This window comes from Rhinopithecus roxellana, chromosome 15 (genome assembly GCF_007565055.1).
Source record: "Rhinopithecus roxellana isolate Shanxi Qingling chromosome 15, ASM756505v1, whole genome shotgun sequence".
NCBI lineage: Eukaryota > Metazoa > Chordata > Mammalia > Primates > Cercopithecidae > Rhinopithecus > Rhinopithecus roxellana.
Window position 1 is genome coordinate 76,598,549 of NC_044563.1, and position 14,197 is coordinate 76,612,745.

A 14,197-nucleotide genomic window follows, 5' to 3' on the forward strand; every position below is an offset into this window, starting at 1 on the left:
ACGGTGAAAGAGACTAAAAGATTTCATCACCTGCAAAGCTGCCCTATGGGAAATACCACAAGAAGTCTTTCAAGCAGAATAATTATACCAGATAGATAAATGGATCTGCACAAAGGAATGAGGAGCTCCAGAAATGGTAACTATGTGGGTAAACAGTAAGATTTTTTTCCTATTTTTTCTTAATTATTATATATAATCTTATTATTTAAGAATCTGCCTATTTTAACAAAAACAAGGTAGTGTAGGGCTTATAACATATATAAATGTAAAATGTATGCCAAAATAGCACAGCCAGTCTCATCTGAGGACGAGAGGGAATGTAAAATATATTGTCAGGAACTAAAACTGCACTATAACCAGAGATATTGGGAGTTTTACAAAAATTGTAAGAAATACTATGTACAACTCTATAGCAATAAATTCAGAAAAAGGGAATGGTTGATTTTCTTGAAAAGTATAAATTATGCAAATTATTTCCTGAGAAAGTAGCAAACCTGAAAAGATGATAACTGTAAAGAAAATTGATAAAGGAATCAAAGAACTATTTCTAAAGCAAACCCAGATAGCTGTATAAATGAGTTCAACAAATCTTGAAGAAACAGCTAATTCCTTTATCATTCAAATTTTGGGGGGGCATGGAAAATGATAAGCTTGCCAATTTATTTTATAAGGCTAGCAGAACCATACTCCTAAACCAAACTAAGATATTACAATTAAAAAACAAAAGCAGGCCGGGTGTCAGTGGCTCACGCCTGTAATCCCAACACTTTGGGAGGCCAAGTCGGGCAGATCACCTGAGGTTGGGAGTTCAAGACCAGCCTGGCCAACATGGGGAAAACCCATCTCTATTACAAATAGAAAAATCAGCCAGGCGTGGTGGTGGGTGCCTGTAATTCCAGCTACTCGGGAGGCTGAGGTGGGAGAATTGCCGGAACCCGGGAGGCGCAGGTTGCAGTGTGCTGAGATTGCGCCACTCCACTCCAGCCTGGGTGACAGAGCAAGGCTCTGCCATAAATAAAATAAAAACAAAATCACACATTATTCATGAATACAGATCCAAACCTTTTTGAAGTTTGACAAAATGAACAAATAGAATTCTAGAATGCATGTACTGTGACATGTAATTCTCAGGATGCCATGTTTTAGGTTTAGAGAGGCTATTCAAAGTTTTATGTGTTGAATCCTCCTTTTCCTTATTCAATTAACAGAGGTTCTTCCTTTCATCAAAAAGTTTCAATGTTAAATATATGCCAGGCACTGGATCCTGGGAATGCAGTGATGAATAAGATAAGGTCTGTCTTCACGGAGCTGTCTATGGAGACAGACAAGTAAAAAGAAAATTATAATACAGTCTAAAGGCTATGGTAAGATATGAAGATATTTGGGGAATACGTAACTTGGCACTGAATCTGCATTTCAGAGCTCTGGAAAGGCTTTCTAAAGGAAGCAGCGCATAGATTGAGCAGTGAAGGGCAGTTACTATGAGAACTAAAGTGGTGAAGTCATCAGAAGAGATGAAGTAGCAGATGCCGAATAGGGGTCATATTAAGTTGAGAATTTTGTACTTAAGTCAGAGGACACTGACACTTTATTTCAGGCGAGTGACAGATTTACATCTTCAATTCTCAAGAGTGTGGAATGAATTTGAGGAAAAAACACTGGAAGCAGGAAAACATTAGGGTGTTCTGGGAATAAACCTCTTGAGAAAACTGCCTACTCTAAGATGGTAGCAGTGGGTATGGGGAAAGTGGGCACACACAACATAATCAGAAAGTGGTAGAAAAATTTTATTTTAGATAGGGAAAGGTAGAAAACACTAGATTAAGTATAAAGGGATTTTTTACTATAGTACTTGTCAGAAATTTTATGGTGCTGTTTTTACGTAAAAGAAAAGTCACACAATAACACACAATGGCTTCCACGCATTTGATTTTTTTTTTTTTTTTTTTTAGAACACCTTTTGAGACTAGCGTTCCACGGGAAACACTCTGGGAGAAACTATTCTCCCACAAAAATAATTTCTTCCTTTCTGTTCTTGCAGCTCTTGAAATAGATGGAGCATCCCAAATCTGAAATCTGAAATGCTCCGAAATATAAAACTCCTTGAGTGCCAACACAGATGTGACACTCAAGGCAAATGCTCATAGGAGCACTCTGGATTTTCAGACTTGGGATGCTCGACCGACAAGCATTAAAGCAAATATTCCAGAACCCAAAACACTTCCCAAGCATTTTGGATAAGGGATGCTCAACCTGTACTTAGGAGTTGTCTCACCAACTATATTCAATTTTTTAAGGCTGTCTTGTCCTGTTCTTTACGCAATACATGTATTTAGTTTGGTTACTTTCAGCTCACTGAAAGTGAAGTGAAAAAGAAGATTCACTGGAACTTCACAAGCTTCCCTCAAAACGCCATTGAAAAAGATTATTCTGAGTCAGGGTCATCGGTTAACCAATATGAAAGGATCTGACCCACAGATAAAGTTGTAATAACGCAGTATTAGGCCGGGCACAGTGGCTCACGCCTTTAATTCCAGCACTTCGGGAGGCCGAGGTAGGTGGATCACTTGAGGTCAGGAGTTTGAGACCAGCCTGGCCAATATGGCGAAACCCCACCTCTACTAAAAATACAAAAACTAGCCGGGCATGGTGGTGGGTGCCTGTAATCCCAGCCACTCAGGAGGCTGAGGCAGGAGAATCACTTGAACCTGGGAAGTGGAGGTTGCAGTGAGCTGAGATCCCGCCATTGCACTCTAGCCTGGGTGTCATAGCAAGACTGTCTCAAACAAACAAACAAAAACAAACATGCAGTATTAATCTTTGTTAACATCTACAAACCTACTAAGTTTTCATATAGATAAGATACCCAAAAATAATAATCTCATTGGAGACAAATTCTGTGAAATTGCTTAAGCAAACAAATTGTTTATCTTAATTCTATACTGAGTAGTTGAATAGCTCCATTTACTTAGATACAGAAAAACTGAATTCATTTATAAACAGGAAATCTAAGTGTACTTTAACTCCTAGAGACCACTGAGGGTAACTAAAGTACTCCAAACTACAATCGAGGGGTCACTGAAAATCTATTCTGAAACATCATGCTCTGTATGTACAAAAGATGTATTTCAGGATGCTCAAAATTAAAGAACTGACATTCTAAACAGCAGGCAATTAGTGAATAAAAGTATGTTGGTAATTCTTTGTATACAATGTCTCTGAAGTCAGTGACATAAAAAAAAATAACACACACCCTTCCTTTTATATTTTCAGTATATTAAAAAGGAACAGTACAAATGCTGTGGTATTAAAAAGGATCCTTATTTTTCATAGAATGAACTTTTATAAACAATTCTGTAATGAAATGAAAACAGTATCTTAATACATTAAAAGTTTTTGTTAAACAAGATTTTAAATTTTTAAAATTAGAAAACGTTGAGATTAAATTCTTTCAAAGGTTCAAACAAAAAGAAAAACCTGTACAATCTCCATTACATGTGTCTTTGTACACATCCTGGGCACTTTGAAAATGTTAAAAGTTTTTAACGTTTGACTGACAGAGGCAGCACTTAAAGGCTCCATGAATCTTTTTTCCGAAAAAGTATGCTTTCAGTAAAACATTTTACCATTTTATCTAACTATGCACTGACACTTTTGTTCTTCCTGAAAAGGGGATTTATGCTAACACTGTATTTTTTTATAGGTATATTTTTTAAGGTAAAAATATACATGTAGAGATATTTTAACTTCCTGAGTGACTTATACCTCCAATGTGATTTAATGAGCAATTTCTAAATTTTAGAGTGAAACAGTATGTTTAGGTCTACACATGTATCTTCAACTAGGGTAAAGCTCAAGAGCATGTCACAGAATTTATACCTAAATTATCTAAGAAGTTAAGCAATGCCTTTATCCCCAAACTTTACCAATAAGTCTTCTCAAATAGAATGTTAGTAAAATGAATCACTGAAAAGTTATATTTTTGAATTAACAAAATACCAGTAGCCATTGCAGACTGTCAACGTGGACATTTTCTTGATTCACTAGCAAGAAATTTCTTGCAATACAAAAAGATAACAAATAATTCAAATATCTGCTTTATCATACAACTTCACTCCCGCCTAAAGTGTCTAAAATGATTAGGAATTGTAGCACTTTCTTTTGCATAAAACCCTTTCCTCTTCATAAAACCCTGAGGTGAAAGGTTATTAATGTAATAAAACCATAATTCATTTTGTATTAAATTGTAGCTTTAAAAAAATGTATAAAGAAATGTGACAACTTGTAAAGCTGCTCTGTACAGTTTTTCAACAAAGTATTTCCGTATCAACTTAGTCGAAGGGCCTAAAATGACCCTATAAAAACAATGTCCTTTTAACACGTTAGTGTCGAGATGAACGCCATTTTCCATCTCTACTACTGTCTCTTCTGTTTTCATAGTCATGGCTCCAGCCATCATGATTCCTATCTTCATAGAAGAAATCATCTCTGTTTCCTCTGTAATGATGGTCAGAGCCATGATCAGTGTAACGCTGTTCCCGGCTATAATGTCTATCTGCTAGGTAGGGATGAGAATTCATTCTGACTTTACGCTGTGATGACGGTGTATCTTGGCGCCACTGAGAGCTTGAAGACTGGTTAAAACTATGACTGTGTGATTGAACTGATGGTGAAAATCCTGATTGATCCAGAGGTGGAGAACCAAATTTTCCACCATATGACATTTGTCTCAAAGCACTGTTCATCTGAGGAAGAGGAAAAGCAGAGATGTTAATACTTCTAGATACCAAAGCCAATATGCATTTGGTCAGTTAATGGATGAAAGAAAATAAAAGTCACTCTTGCCTAGAGGGATCCTAAATTAAACACAACTAAAGTAGTACAATAGCCTCAATCATTCCAATTTATACCTACAAAACATATATACATACATAATACGCTTTGTCCTCAAGAATGCAACTCAGAATAAGTCACACAAAATGACTATCATGCAAAATCACTGTGTAAAAACATAAAGAATCAGGAGGTCAGTATCATTAGGAAAGGTTTCATGAAGGTGGCATATGATCTGGGTATTAAAACAATGGATGGAATATCTGAAGAAAATATTTTAAGGGGGAGATATGCCAAGAAAAGGAAATTGCACAAACAAAAATAAAAGGGAAACACAGACCAGGTTCACAGAATACCAAGTAATTCTGGCTGAGACAGGTTACGGATCTTAATAAGTAGCAAACAATGAAAAGTAAGGCTACAGGGTTTACTGGAATCAGACAGTAAGAATCCCTAATAATTGAGTTAGAGAAATCTGACTTTATCTTACAAACAATGGAAAGTCAATGTGCAAGAAGATAAACAAAACAGAACTGTAATATTAATTCTGAAATGGTGTGCAAGATGAACTAGTGAGGGGGAAATAGGGGTGTAATTGACTAGACTGGTGGTTCCCAAATTCTGCCTGTGGATAAATATTAGTATATGATCATTTTTATTTGAATAGTCCTACAGTAAAATTAGAAAAATAGGCAATATGTACATAAAAGTTAACATCCTCTATACTGGTCTCTCAAATTGATTTTCACATCTATTATTTCATTTTGCAGACCTATGAAATACAAAAGCCTGGGGACTACAAGCCAAGATCATGATTTGGGTACCAAATAGTTACCAAGAGCTTCCTACCTGAACAAGTGATGACAAAGATGAAACAGTAGAAGATAGCTAAGATTTTAAGCCTAGTCTCATGATGACATTACCACCACCAGAAAAAAAAAAAAAAAAAAAAGTTTACGTTTAAAATGGAACTGGTCTAGAAGACCCAAGTTTACGATAAGTCACTCAGGATAGGGTACAAGAACATCAGACAATGAGTAAATGATGGTTGAAAAGAAAAACAAATGTAAAAGCAGTTTTACTGCTATTTATCTTCAGTCTTTTAAGTGTATAGTTCAGCCCAGTGAAAACTAAAATGAGTGCTCAATCTATAAAGATCATGCTAGTCTAACAAAAATTTGAGAAAAAATTTTTCTTGAGGACTAAAGGAATAAAACCTCCAACTTTGAACAAAGTTAATTAAAAACCAGTTATTTGATACAATATGAACACTTTAACTAAGGATGAATTTTTTTTGGCAACTCAAGTTGAAAAATAGTCAACCTACCACTGCTTGTCTCTGAAAATTTTCTGGAGAAGAGAAAGATCTCTGAATTATCTGAGCTGATGAAGTCATGTTATCCATAGTCCTTTCGTACCTGCTAAAAAGAAAACCAACATATAACCATTCATTCACTAAATATTTACTAAATGACAACCATGAGCAAAACGCATTTCTCAAAGGTTGGCATGAGTAAGACAGACAAGGTATCTGCTCCCATGCAGCCAGAATAAGAATACAGACAAGAAGATATTTTCTCATGATTGTAAGTGATAAAATGTCTGATTAAAGATCAAATGGAAGTGAAACAGGAGGTTCCCCTATCTTTTAGCTGGTGAGGGACTGCCTTTCTAAAAAGGTGACATTTGTAGTTAGAACTGAACACCAAGGTTACAAAGAGGCAAAAATTTCCCAGCTGAAAGACTAGTGCAGGGGCGAGCAAGTATAGCCAGTGGGTCAAGCTGCCAAATCCAGTTTTCCCTAAACAAAGTGTTATTGGAACATAGCCACACCATTGTTTTTGTATTATCTATGGCTACTTAAGTGCTACAATGGCAGAGACAGAAACAGTATCTTCTGCAAAGTCTAAAATATTAACTATATGGCCTTCTCTAGAAATAATTTGTCAGTCCCTGAGCTAATGCAAAGACCTAGACTGAAAACTAAAATGAAGAGAATTTGATCGACTGGATATGTGGAATGAGGGAAGAAATAAAGGATCAAATCTAGACTTTTGGCTTGAGTAATTAGGTAGACATTTCCTGAGACAGAAAAGAGAAAGAAGTTTTGGGAGGTAAGGAATTAAGAGTTCTGTAACATACATAGGACATTACTTTTGAGGATTTATACCTTATTCCTTATTTATTAAAGGGATAACTTGTTCTACAGAAAAGCTCACTTTAAAAATGCTTTAAATTATTTTAAAATGTCTTTAGAATCCTATAACCAATTGGCTAGTCTTACAGTTTGGATCTTTTAATTTTAGGCTTTCTCAAATCAGATTATATTATATTATCTGTATGCTAAGGGAAGAATACAATTTATAGTATAGAAATGATAAACTCTCTAGCCTTTGATTAAAACCAAAGTATTTACTTGTACTTTTTTTTTTTTTTTTCAAAGAAATTCTTTAAATAGAGAGACTGCCTTGCTATGTTGCCTAGGCTGGTCCCAAACTCAAGGCCTCAAGTGGTTCTCCCACCACAGCCTTCCAAGTAGCCGGGACTATAGGAATGGGTCACTGCACCTGTTTTTTTCTCCCCATGAAATTCTAAGAGGGAAAACTTTTTATTTTCCTCTACCTAGGATGCCTTTGAATACTCCATTAAAGTAGCTGGAAGTGCTTTAAATTCCAGCTTTACCAAGAAATGTTTAAACGCTGTTAATTAATTTCAGCTGACAAGAAAGAACACCGGGAGGGTACCTTTTTTGCACTATGGCTTGCTCACTATCCACCTTCCAGTATCTCTTCATATCCATCCACTTCTCTCCAGCTCATGACACTACCTTAATCTAAACTATCAACCTCATCCATCAATAGCTTCCAACATCAATACCTTGCTACTAAAAGCTTCCTTGCTGCTCTATTTTCACTCTTGTCCCCTCCAATCCATTCTCCCATTGCAACCAAACAACTCTTAATATATAAACTTGTTCCTATCAGTACCCTACCTAAAACATTTCACTGCCTTCCTATTCGATTTTAGGGTAAATCTCAAAATCCTGATTATAGTTTACAAGACCCTCTCCAGCCTATCTACCAAAATCCCCTACTGCTCTCCATTTTCATTCATTATGATCTAGGTACACTGGCTTCTTTCAGTTCCACATTCATTTATATCATCTCCTTCTCCTAAAATTTTCTCAAAGCCCTTTCTACTCTTTCTTTAGAGAACTTATTACAGTAATTGAACAGGTATTCACAAAAATATGTACGTGTCTTCATTTAGACTTTAAGCTCCTCTAGATAATATATCATAGTGGCTGGGCTCAATCACCCTACACTGCCTGCGTTTGAACCCCAGCCCACTGAATCTGAGCAAGTTAACCTCCATTTTTCATTTCCCTTTATATATAAGGTAGAGATAAAAATAATCTCTACCCTCATAAAACTGCTGTGAGGAATAAATGAAATCATACACGTAAAAGATTTGGTGAAGAACCTGACATATGGCAGGTATTTATTAAATCTTCCTTAAACGACTGTTAAATAGCTCTATGGATACACCGGGAAAAACTGTCCCTGGTAAAATATTAACCTCCCTAAAGCAAATAAACTTATTTAAGTAAATACGATACTTTCTAATACTCAGTACCTGAAGGGATTTTACAAATCATTTAATTCAACTTCTTTTCCTTACACATGGGAAGATGGGACTAAAGAAAGGAGACTAGCTCAAGATTACACAATTGATAGATGCAGACCTAGAATCCAATTCTAGGAATTCTTAGTCCAATACTCTGCTAATTGGTATTTTTAACTGTAAGTAACAAGCAATTAATGATTATAAAATAAATTAATGTTTTTCAATGAAATAGTAAATAATGCAAGTAGTGAGGGTAAATAATGTTTTGAGAAATTTTGTTTCAAGTGTATACATGTACTGTACACGTATGTGGGGATGGTCATGTCGCTCACGTGTTTTGAGGCTATTCCCTGTAAGAAATCCTGATAAGTGATCTTAACAATAAGTGAGAAATATTACCTGCTAGGAGATGTGGAGGTAGGGCTTGAATTTCCAACATGATGCTGGGGATATGACAAACTGACATCTTGCGAGGCATGACTACTTCCTAAAATGAAATAATTTGAAAAATTATTCTTGATAGAAAATCTAATTTGAAATTTTGTCTTCCCCACCTGAAATCACTCCAAAAAGGTAAACACAATCTAAAAGAGAAAAATCTCAAACTGCTGGCCCAGCGCGGTGGCTCACACCTGTAATCCCAGCACTTTGGGAGGCTGAGGTGGGCAGATTTCTTGAGGCCAGGAGTTCGAGACCAGCCTGACCAACATGGTGAAACCCCATCTCTACTAAAAATACAAAGAATTAGCCAGGCGTGGTGGCGTGCACCTGTAATCCCAGCTACTCAGGAGGCTAAGGCAGGAGAATCGCTTGAACCCGGGAGGTGGAGGTTGCAGTGAGCTGAGATTGTGCCACTGCACTCCAGCCAAGGGTAAGACTCCCACTCAAAAAAAAAAAATCTCAAACTGCTGTAGACTGCTTTACGGCTTCATCAGAGTGAAAATTATAAGTGTATAATATCAGATAAGCAAAACAAAGCATTCCATAAATATCCAATCTGACCATAATTTTCTGATCTCCACCCTAAATTGTAAGACTGGATACATGGACAGTTTCATCCTCACATGATCAAGAATCAAAATATATGAAAGTAATTACAAAGCAGCCAGGAGAAGCATTTTCAGAAAATAAACCTAGCTCTTTTCAGAGCACCCAAGCCCAACTCTCTTAGTGATACAGTTTATGTTCTTTTCACTAACCCAAAATGAAACTTTAAGCTCAGTTTTAAAATTATAATTTCAAAATCCACGTGTCAATGTTACCCGTTTTCAAGATAAAGTTTGCTAATCACGATGCTTAAGAAAGCAGTTCCATCAACAAATAAGAGGTTCTTTAAAACTGAATAATAAATTTAAAAACAGCAGGAAAAAATGACCCCCTAACCTCATTGGACATTTACCTGATCTAAATTGAATTTTGATAGGCCTTCCATAAAGTTTGATTCCATTAAGTAGATTCATTGCATAAGGAACAGATACTTCATGTTTGAAATTCACAAACGCAAACTGCTTTGGTTTACCATCCTTATCTTTTGGAATTTTCACCTTTATTACTGGCCCAGCCTACGAACAAAAAGGTGTTTAGAATTTAAATAAAGCACTTAAGGAAAACACTCAAATTTTACAAATACGAGATGACAAAGTTAAAAAACAACGGAAATGTAATCAGAAACTTCTTTTAAAAATGATGTACGGATTTCCATTTCGGCTACAGTAAACATCCCAGTTATGACCGAACATTAGATTTATTTGGGGAAGGGGGCCCATAAGGAACTGAAAACACAATCACTTTTGCAGTTCACAGCACTGTATGGCTTCTCAGCATAGTGACCAATCGCCATTATTTTGCCACTCCATGAAAATGAACATTTATCAAGAACAAGAGAATGATTTTCTTGAACCAAAAACTGACTTTTGTATTGATTAATCAAACAATACCAGTTATTAGGGGATAGGGATGGGGGGAATGGGATACTCAGAATTTTTCACACATTTTAATATAGCAACACTAAAATGCTGTTTTTCTACGGAGTACTTAATGATTTTATTTTACATATTTTAATAATGTTGCAATTTGATAAGCAAACTTTAGGGGAAAACTGACACAAATAAATTAAAATATTAAGTTCTCAGTCAGATAAACCAAAGACAAATTATCCTAAGGGGAAGATGAGAACAGGAGGGATAAGAAAAAGCACTGCTCAACGAAGACCCTACACACACACACTATGTTCCCAAGGACGCCTGGATCTCTAATTACCCCGAAACTTGACCGAGGATCCCTCCACCACCTTTAGTCGTCACTTTTGGCCTAAACGAACCAAGATCTTCCAGGAAAGCGACACCCAGCGAGCGTTTCGCAACCCAGACGCGCCCTTCACCCCCAAACAGCCACCAGTCGGGTCCCCTGACGGCCACCCGTCAGATAAGCAAAACGGGGTGACCGCTGGGCCAGGCCCTAGGCGAGACGGAAAACGAAAAGCAAAAGAGCCGAACCCATCCGCTTACCTGGTGGAAAAGCTCGAAAAGGAGCTCCTCGGTCACTTTCGTTTCAAGGTTGCCCACAAAGAGAGTCCGATCCGCTTCCGCCGCCGCCGCCCCCATCTCAGCGTCGCCCCCTCCCTAACCTGGCCAAAAGGTCGTGGCCGACGCACCCACTGCGCATTCACGGAAGCACCACGTCCTCACGCTCCCTGGCGTCACCAACGCAGACGTCCGTTGCGCTTGCTCTCAGCGGGCGTCGACTTGTGCGGACGGATTGCGCATGCTCGCCAGGATAGCGCTCGATAAAGGCAGGGCGGTGTCCGGCTTATTCCGCAGGCTCAGTTATGGCTTCCGGTGTGGTTAGTCACCCGGTCCGAGACAGTCTGAACTGATCTGAGGAGCCGCGAACGGCCTTTCTTGACCAAGGGACGTAACGCAAATACTGCGGGCGGTGTTTGAGGATGGCCCTGAACAATGTGTCCCTGTCCGCCGGTGATCAGAGGAGCAGGGTGGCCCACGGCTCTTCCCACAGCGACCTCAGACCGCGGGCGTCAGCGTTGGCAATGGTCTCTGGAGACGGCTTCCTTGTTTTCAGGCCTGAAGCGATTCATCTAGGACCTCGGCAGGCTTTGCGACCAAGCGTTCGTGCCGAGAGCGGTCGAGTGAATGGTGGCGGCCGGAGCCCAACCCGCTTTATAAACGGAACGGAACCGAATGGCCGGGGCCGGAGCCGCCAGGCCAGATTTTCACCTTACCCTGGTGTTGAACCCGATCTCCTAAGAAGTGTGCTGCAACAGCGCTTGATTGCATTAGGAGGTGTCATCGCAACTCGAATTTCAGCTTAAACGACCGCCTTTCCTCTGGCCCTCACTTACTTTGTGAACAGGCCTTTTTAAAATCCTTTCTTGGTGTAGCAGCAATCTTGTTGTCTTATTTTTAGATGGATGTATTTTCATTTAATACGTGGGAGTTATATGAATATATCCTAGCACTAACGGAAGTGTAACAGTTGATAGATTTAGGTGGTTTTATGCAGCCAGAATGATTGGATCAGGAAAGGGGTGGAAGGGATATTCTTAGGTCGTCACAAAGCTGAGCTGATGGGCTCACCCTCCCTAGAGGTCAACAATCCATTCGTTAACTCAGACACTTTACCTTTACTTCTGTTGGCGAAAAAGAAGTACTCCTTTTTAGTACAGTGATTTATCCTTCCATCTTTTCCTTGACGTTTACCATCTTCCATCTCTCCCTTCACTTTTTTCAGATGTGTCTACAACCAAACTCCAATCGGAGTCTCACTAAAAATAAGAACAAAAGCTAAACCTTAACTGTTCTTTCAAATTATTAACTGAATTTGCATTCCTTTCTTTGGCAACGATTCCAAATTTTTACTTTATATTTGTAATTTTACTATTTGCATTCAGTCCCAGCGCCTTAATCTGAATCTGCTGTCCTAAAGTACACTGGTGAAAACATTAGTTGTACAATCTCCTATCAGAAAACTGTTCATCTCTCACTGTAGTGCCCTCCTTGAAATTTGTGTTTACTCATTAAACTGACAGTATCTGGGGATCCCTGTAGTAAACACTGTGTATGAACTTTACACAGTCTGGCCAGTCAAGAAAGATCACGGAGTATATTCTAGATGGGGAGGCTACTAACTGAATAGGAATCACCACACTGGGCTGTTTATTAGGTACAGTAATAAACATAAATACTGGTTGCAGTGGCTTTTTTTTTTTTTTTTCCTTCATAATACTGCACTGTCCTGGTTCTTCTCTTACCTGGCTGATCACTCCTTATTTGCTGATATTTTTGTTCTCTTAACCATACATTTCCCAATGTTTAAAGGGTGGTATTGTGAGAAAGTTACTGGGTTTTGTAAGTGCCAGCTCTTTATATAAGCAGGTAGACTAGCTTTTTCCCAGCAGACGCTTGTCTGTTTAGACTTCCTTAAAATAATTATGTTCAAATAAAGCAAAATCTCCATACACCACATAGTATTGAATTGTTAGAACTACATGTTAAGAATGTTGAGTAAACAAGATAGCTTCCATAAGAGGGTGAATTAATGTAGTGAGAATTCTAGAAACCAGATCATAGGAAGAATGATTAAAAGGATAGCAATAGCTACCGTTTATTGAGTGCTATGTGCAAGTCAATGTTCTAGGACTTTTATTGCTTATAGAGATATTTATTGAGAACCTACTCTGTACCTGCTACTGCCTGCAGTAAGCACTTAGAATAAAGTGGTAAACATGATAAAGTATCTGTTCCTAAGGAACTTTGTATGTTATTTGATTCTCACAGCAGCCCATAAGGGGGTACTTTACTTTCATTTTGTTGCTGAAAAACAGCCTGAAGGAGATAAAATAAACTTTCCAAGCTCATATAGCTAGTAAATGGACAGAGCCCTGCAGCCTTTCCAATGAGGTTCCTCATCTGAATGCCAAAGAAATGACTTGAATAACTATTTTCTTAACTTTCCCAAGGATAATATATAACTAATATTTTTTTCAGATAACTAAAAAGAAGTTAGTTTGTAATATACAATGGATGCCTTAACCTGGGCATTACAAAAACCTGTGGTTGAGAAAGGGAATTCCAAACTATAAACAGAGTTTTAGGCTGGGGAAGAAGAATAAAATTAAAGCTGAAGATAAAGAAGACTTTCTTAAAACTTAGAGATGCCTAGTAGTGGAAAATACCACCTCAAAAGGTAATGAATTAGCTGCCAGAAAGTTCAGATAGAGGCTGAATCTTGTGAAGGATTTTGTCAAAGGAATTCTTGTAGTGTGAAATATGACTAGATGACTTCTTCATTTTTCCCCATTTAGTATATAATCCTATGCTTTAAAAAATAAACTCGATTAAAGTTGGAAATGGGGAATCGGCGGATGAGAAGAGAAAAATTAGGTATGACACATCGGGTGACCATATCAGCAAATAAGGGCACCTGGGAGTGGAAGAGGGTGCCATCCATTATGCTGAAGTGACAGGCAGACCTGTTGGCTCATATAATTATCACCTACAAAATGATTCAGCACTAAATATGCCTTGGAAGCATATTTTTTAGCTTATGAGGGAAAAGAGGATGAGATTTGTCAAATAAAAGAACACAAGTCACAAAAGTACACAAAAGTGCTCAAGAACAAGGGAGGACCAAGTGGGAGTGCGACTTCATTTCTGTTCTGGAATGGGGTCATCAAGAATAGGGCTTTGGTTGAATAATAGTGTATGTGCAGTAAAAAAGA

General features: G+C 37.9%; 2 protein-coding genes across 3 annotated transcripts; one reads left to right on the forward strand and one right to left on the reverse strand.

The window, feature by feature from the left end:
* Positions 1-1,912: 1,912 nt before the first annotated feature.
* On the reverse strand, positions 1,913-11,201 carry RBM7 (RNA binding motif protein 7). Of its 2 annotated transcripts, none has more exons than XM_010372361.2 (5): positions 10,968-11,201; positions 9,860-10,022; positions 8,860-8,947; positions 6,161-6,251; positions 1,913-4,745 (listed from the first exon to the last, which is right to left on the reverse strand). In XM_010372361.2, exons 1-5 carry the CDS (start codon positions 11,061-11,063, stop codon positions 4,383-4,385), a joined length of 801 nt encoding a protein of 266 aa, XP_010370663.1. In that variant the 5' UTR covers positions 11,064-11,201; the 3' UTR covers positions 1,913-4,382. The 2 variants fall into 2 exon arrangements, with proteins under 2 accessions (XP_010370663.1, XP_010370662.1); XM_010372360.2 differs by having other exon boundaries at positions 6,161-6,254.
* C15H11orf71 (chromosome 15 C11orf71 homolog) lies at positions 11,132-13,209 on the forward strand. Its single transcript, XM_010372359.2, has one exon. It carries the CDS (start codon positions 11,405-11,407, stop codon positions 11,786-11,788), a length of 384 nt encoding a protein of 127 aa, XP_010370661.1. The 5' UTR covers positions 11,132-11,404; the 3' UTR covers positions 11,789-13,209.
* The last annotated feature ends 988 nt before the right edge of the window (positions 13,210-14,197 follow it).

Bases quoted from the DNA above. Each gene is read 5' to 3' on its own strand.
- RBM7 (XM_010372360.2), bottom strand. From the start codon at position 11,063: ATGGGGGCGGCGGCGGCGGAAGCGGATCGGACTCTCTTTGTGGGCAAC. The intron at 6,255-8,859 runs GTAATATTTCTC...TTTTCTTTTTAG, and splicing joins ACCTCCACATCTCCTAGCAG to CAGGTACGAAAGGACTATGG. The intron at 4,746-6,160 runs GTAGGTTGACTA...CCTCTTCCTCAG, and splicing joins ATTTTCAGAGACAAGCAGTG to ATGAACAGTGCTTTGAGACA.
- C15H11orf71 (XM_010372359.2), top strand. From the start codon at position 11,405: ATGGCCCTGAACAATGTGTCCCTGTCCGCCGGTGATCAGAGGAGCAGG.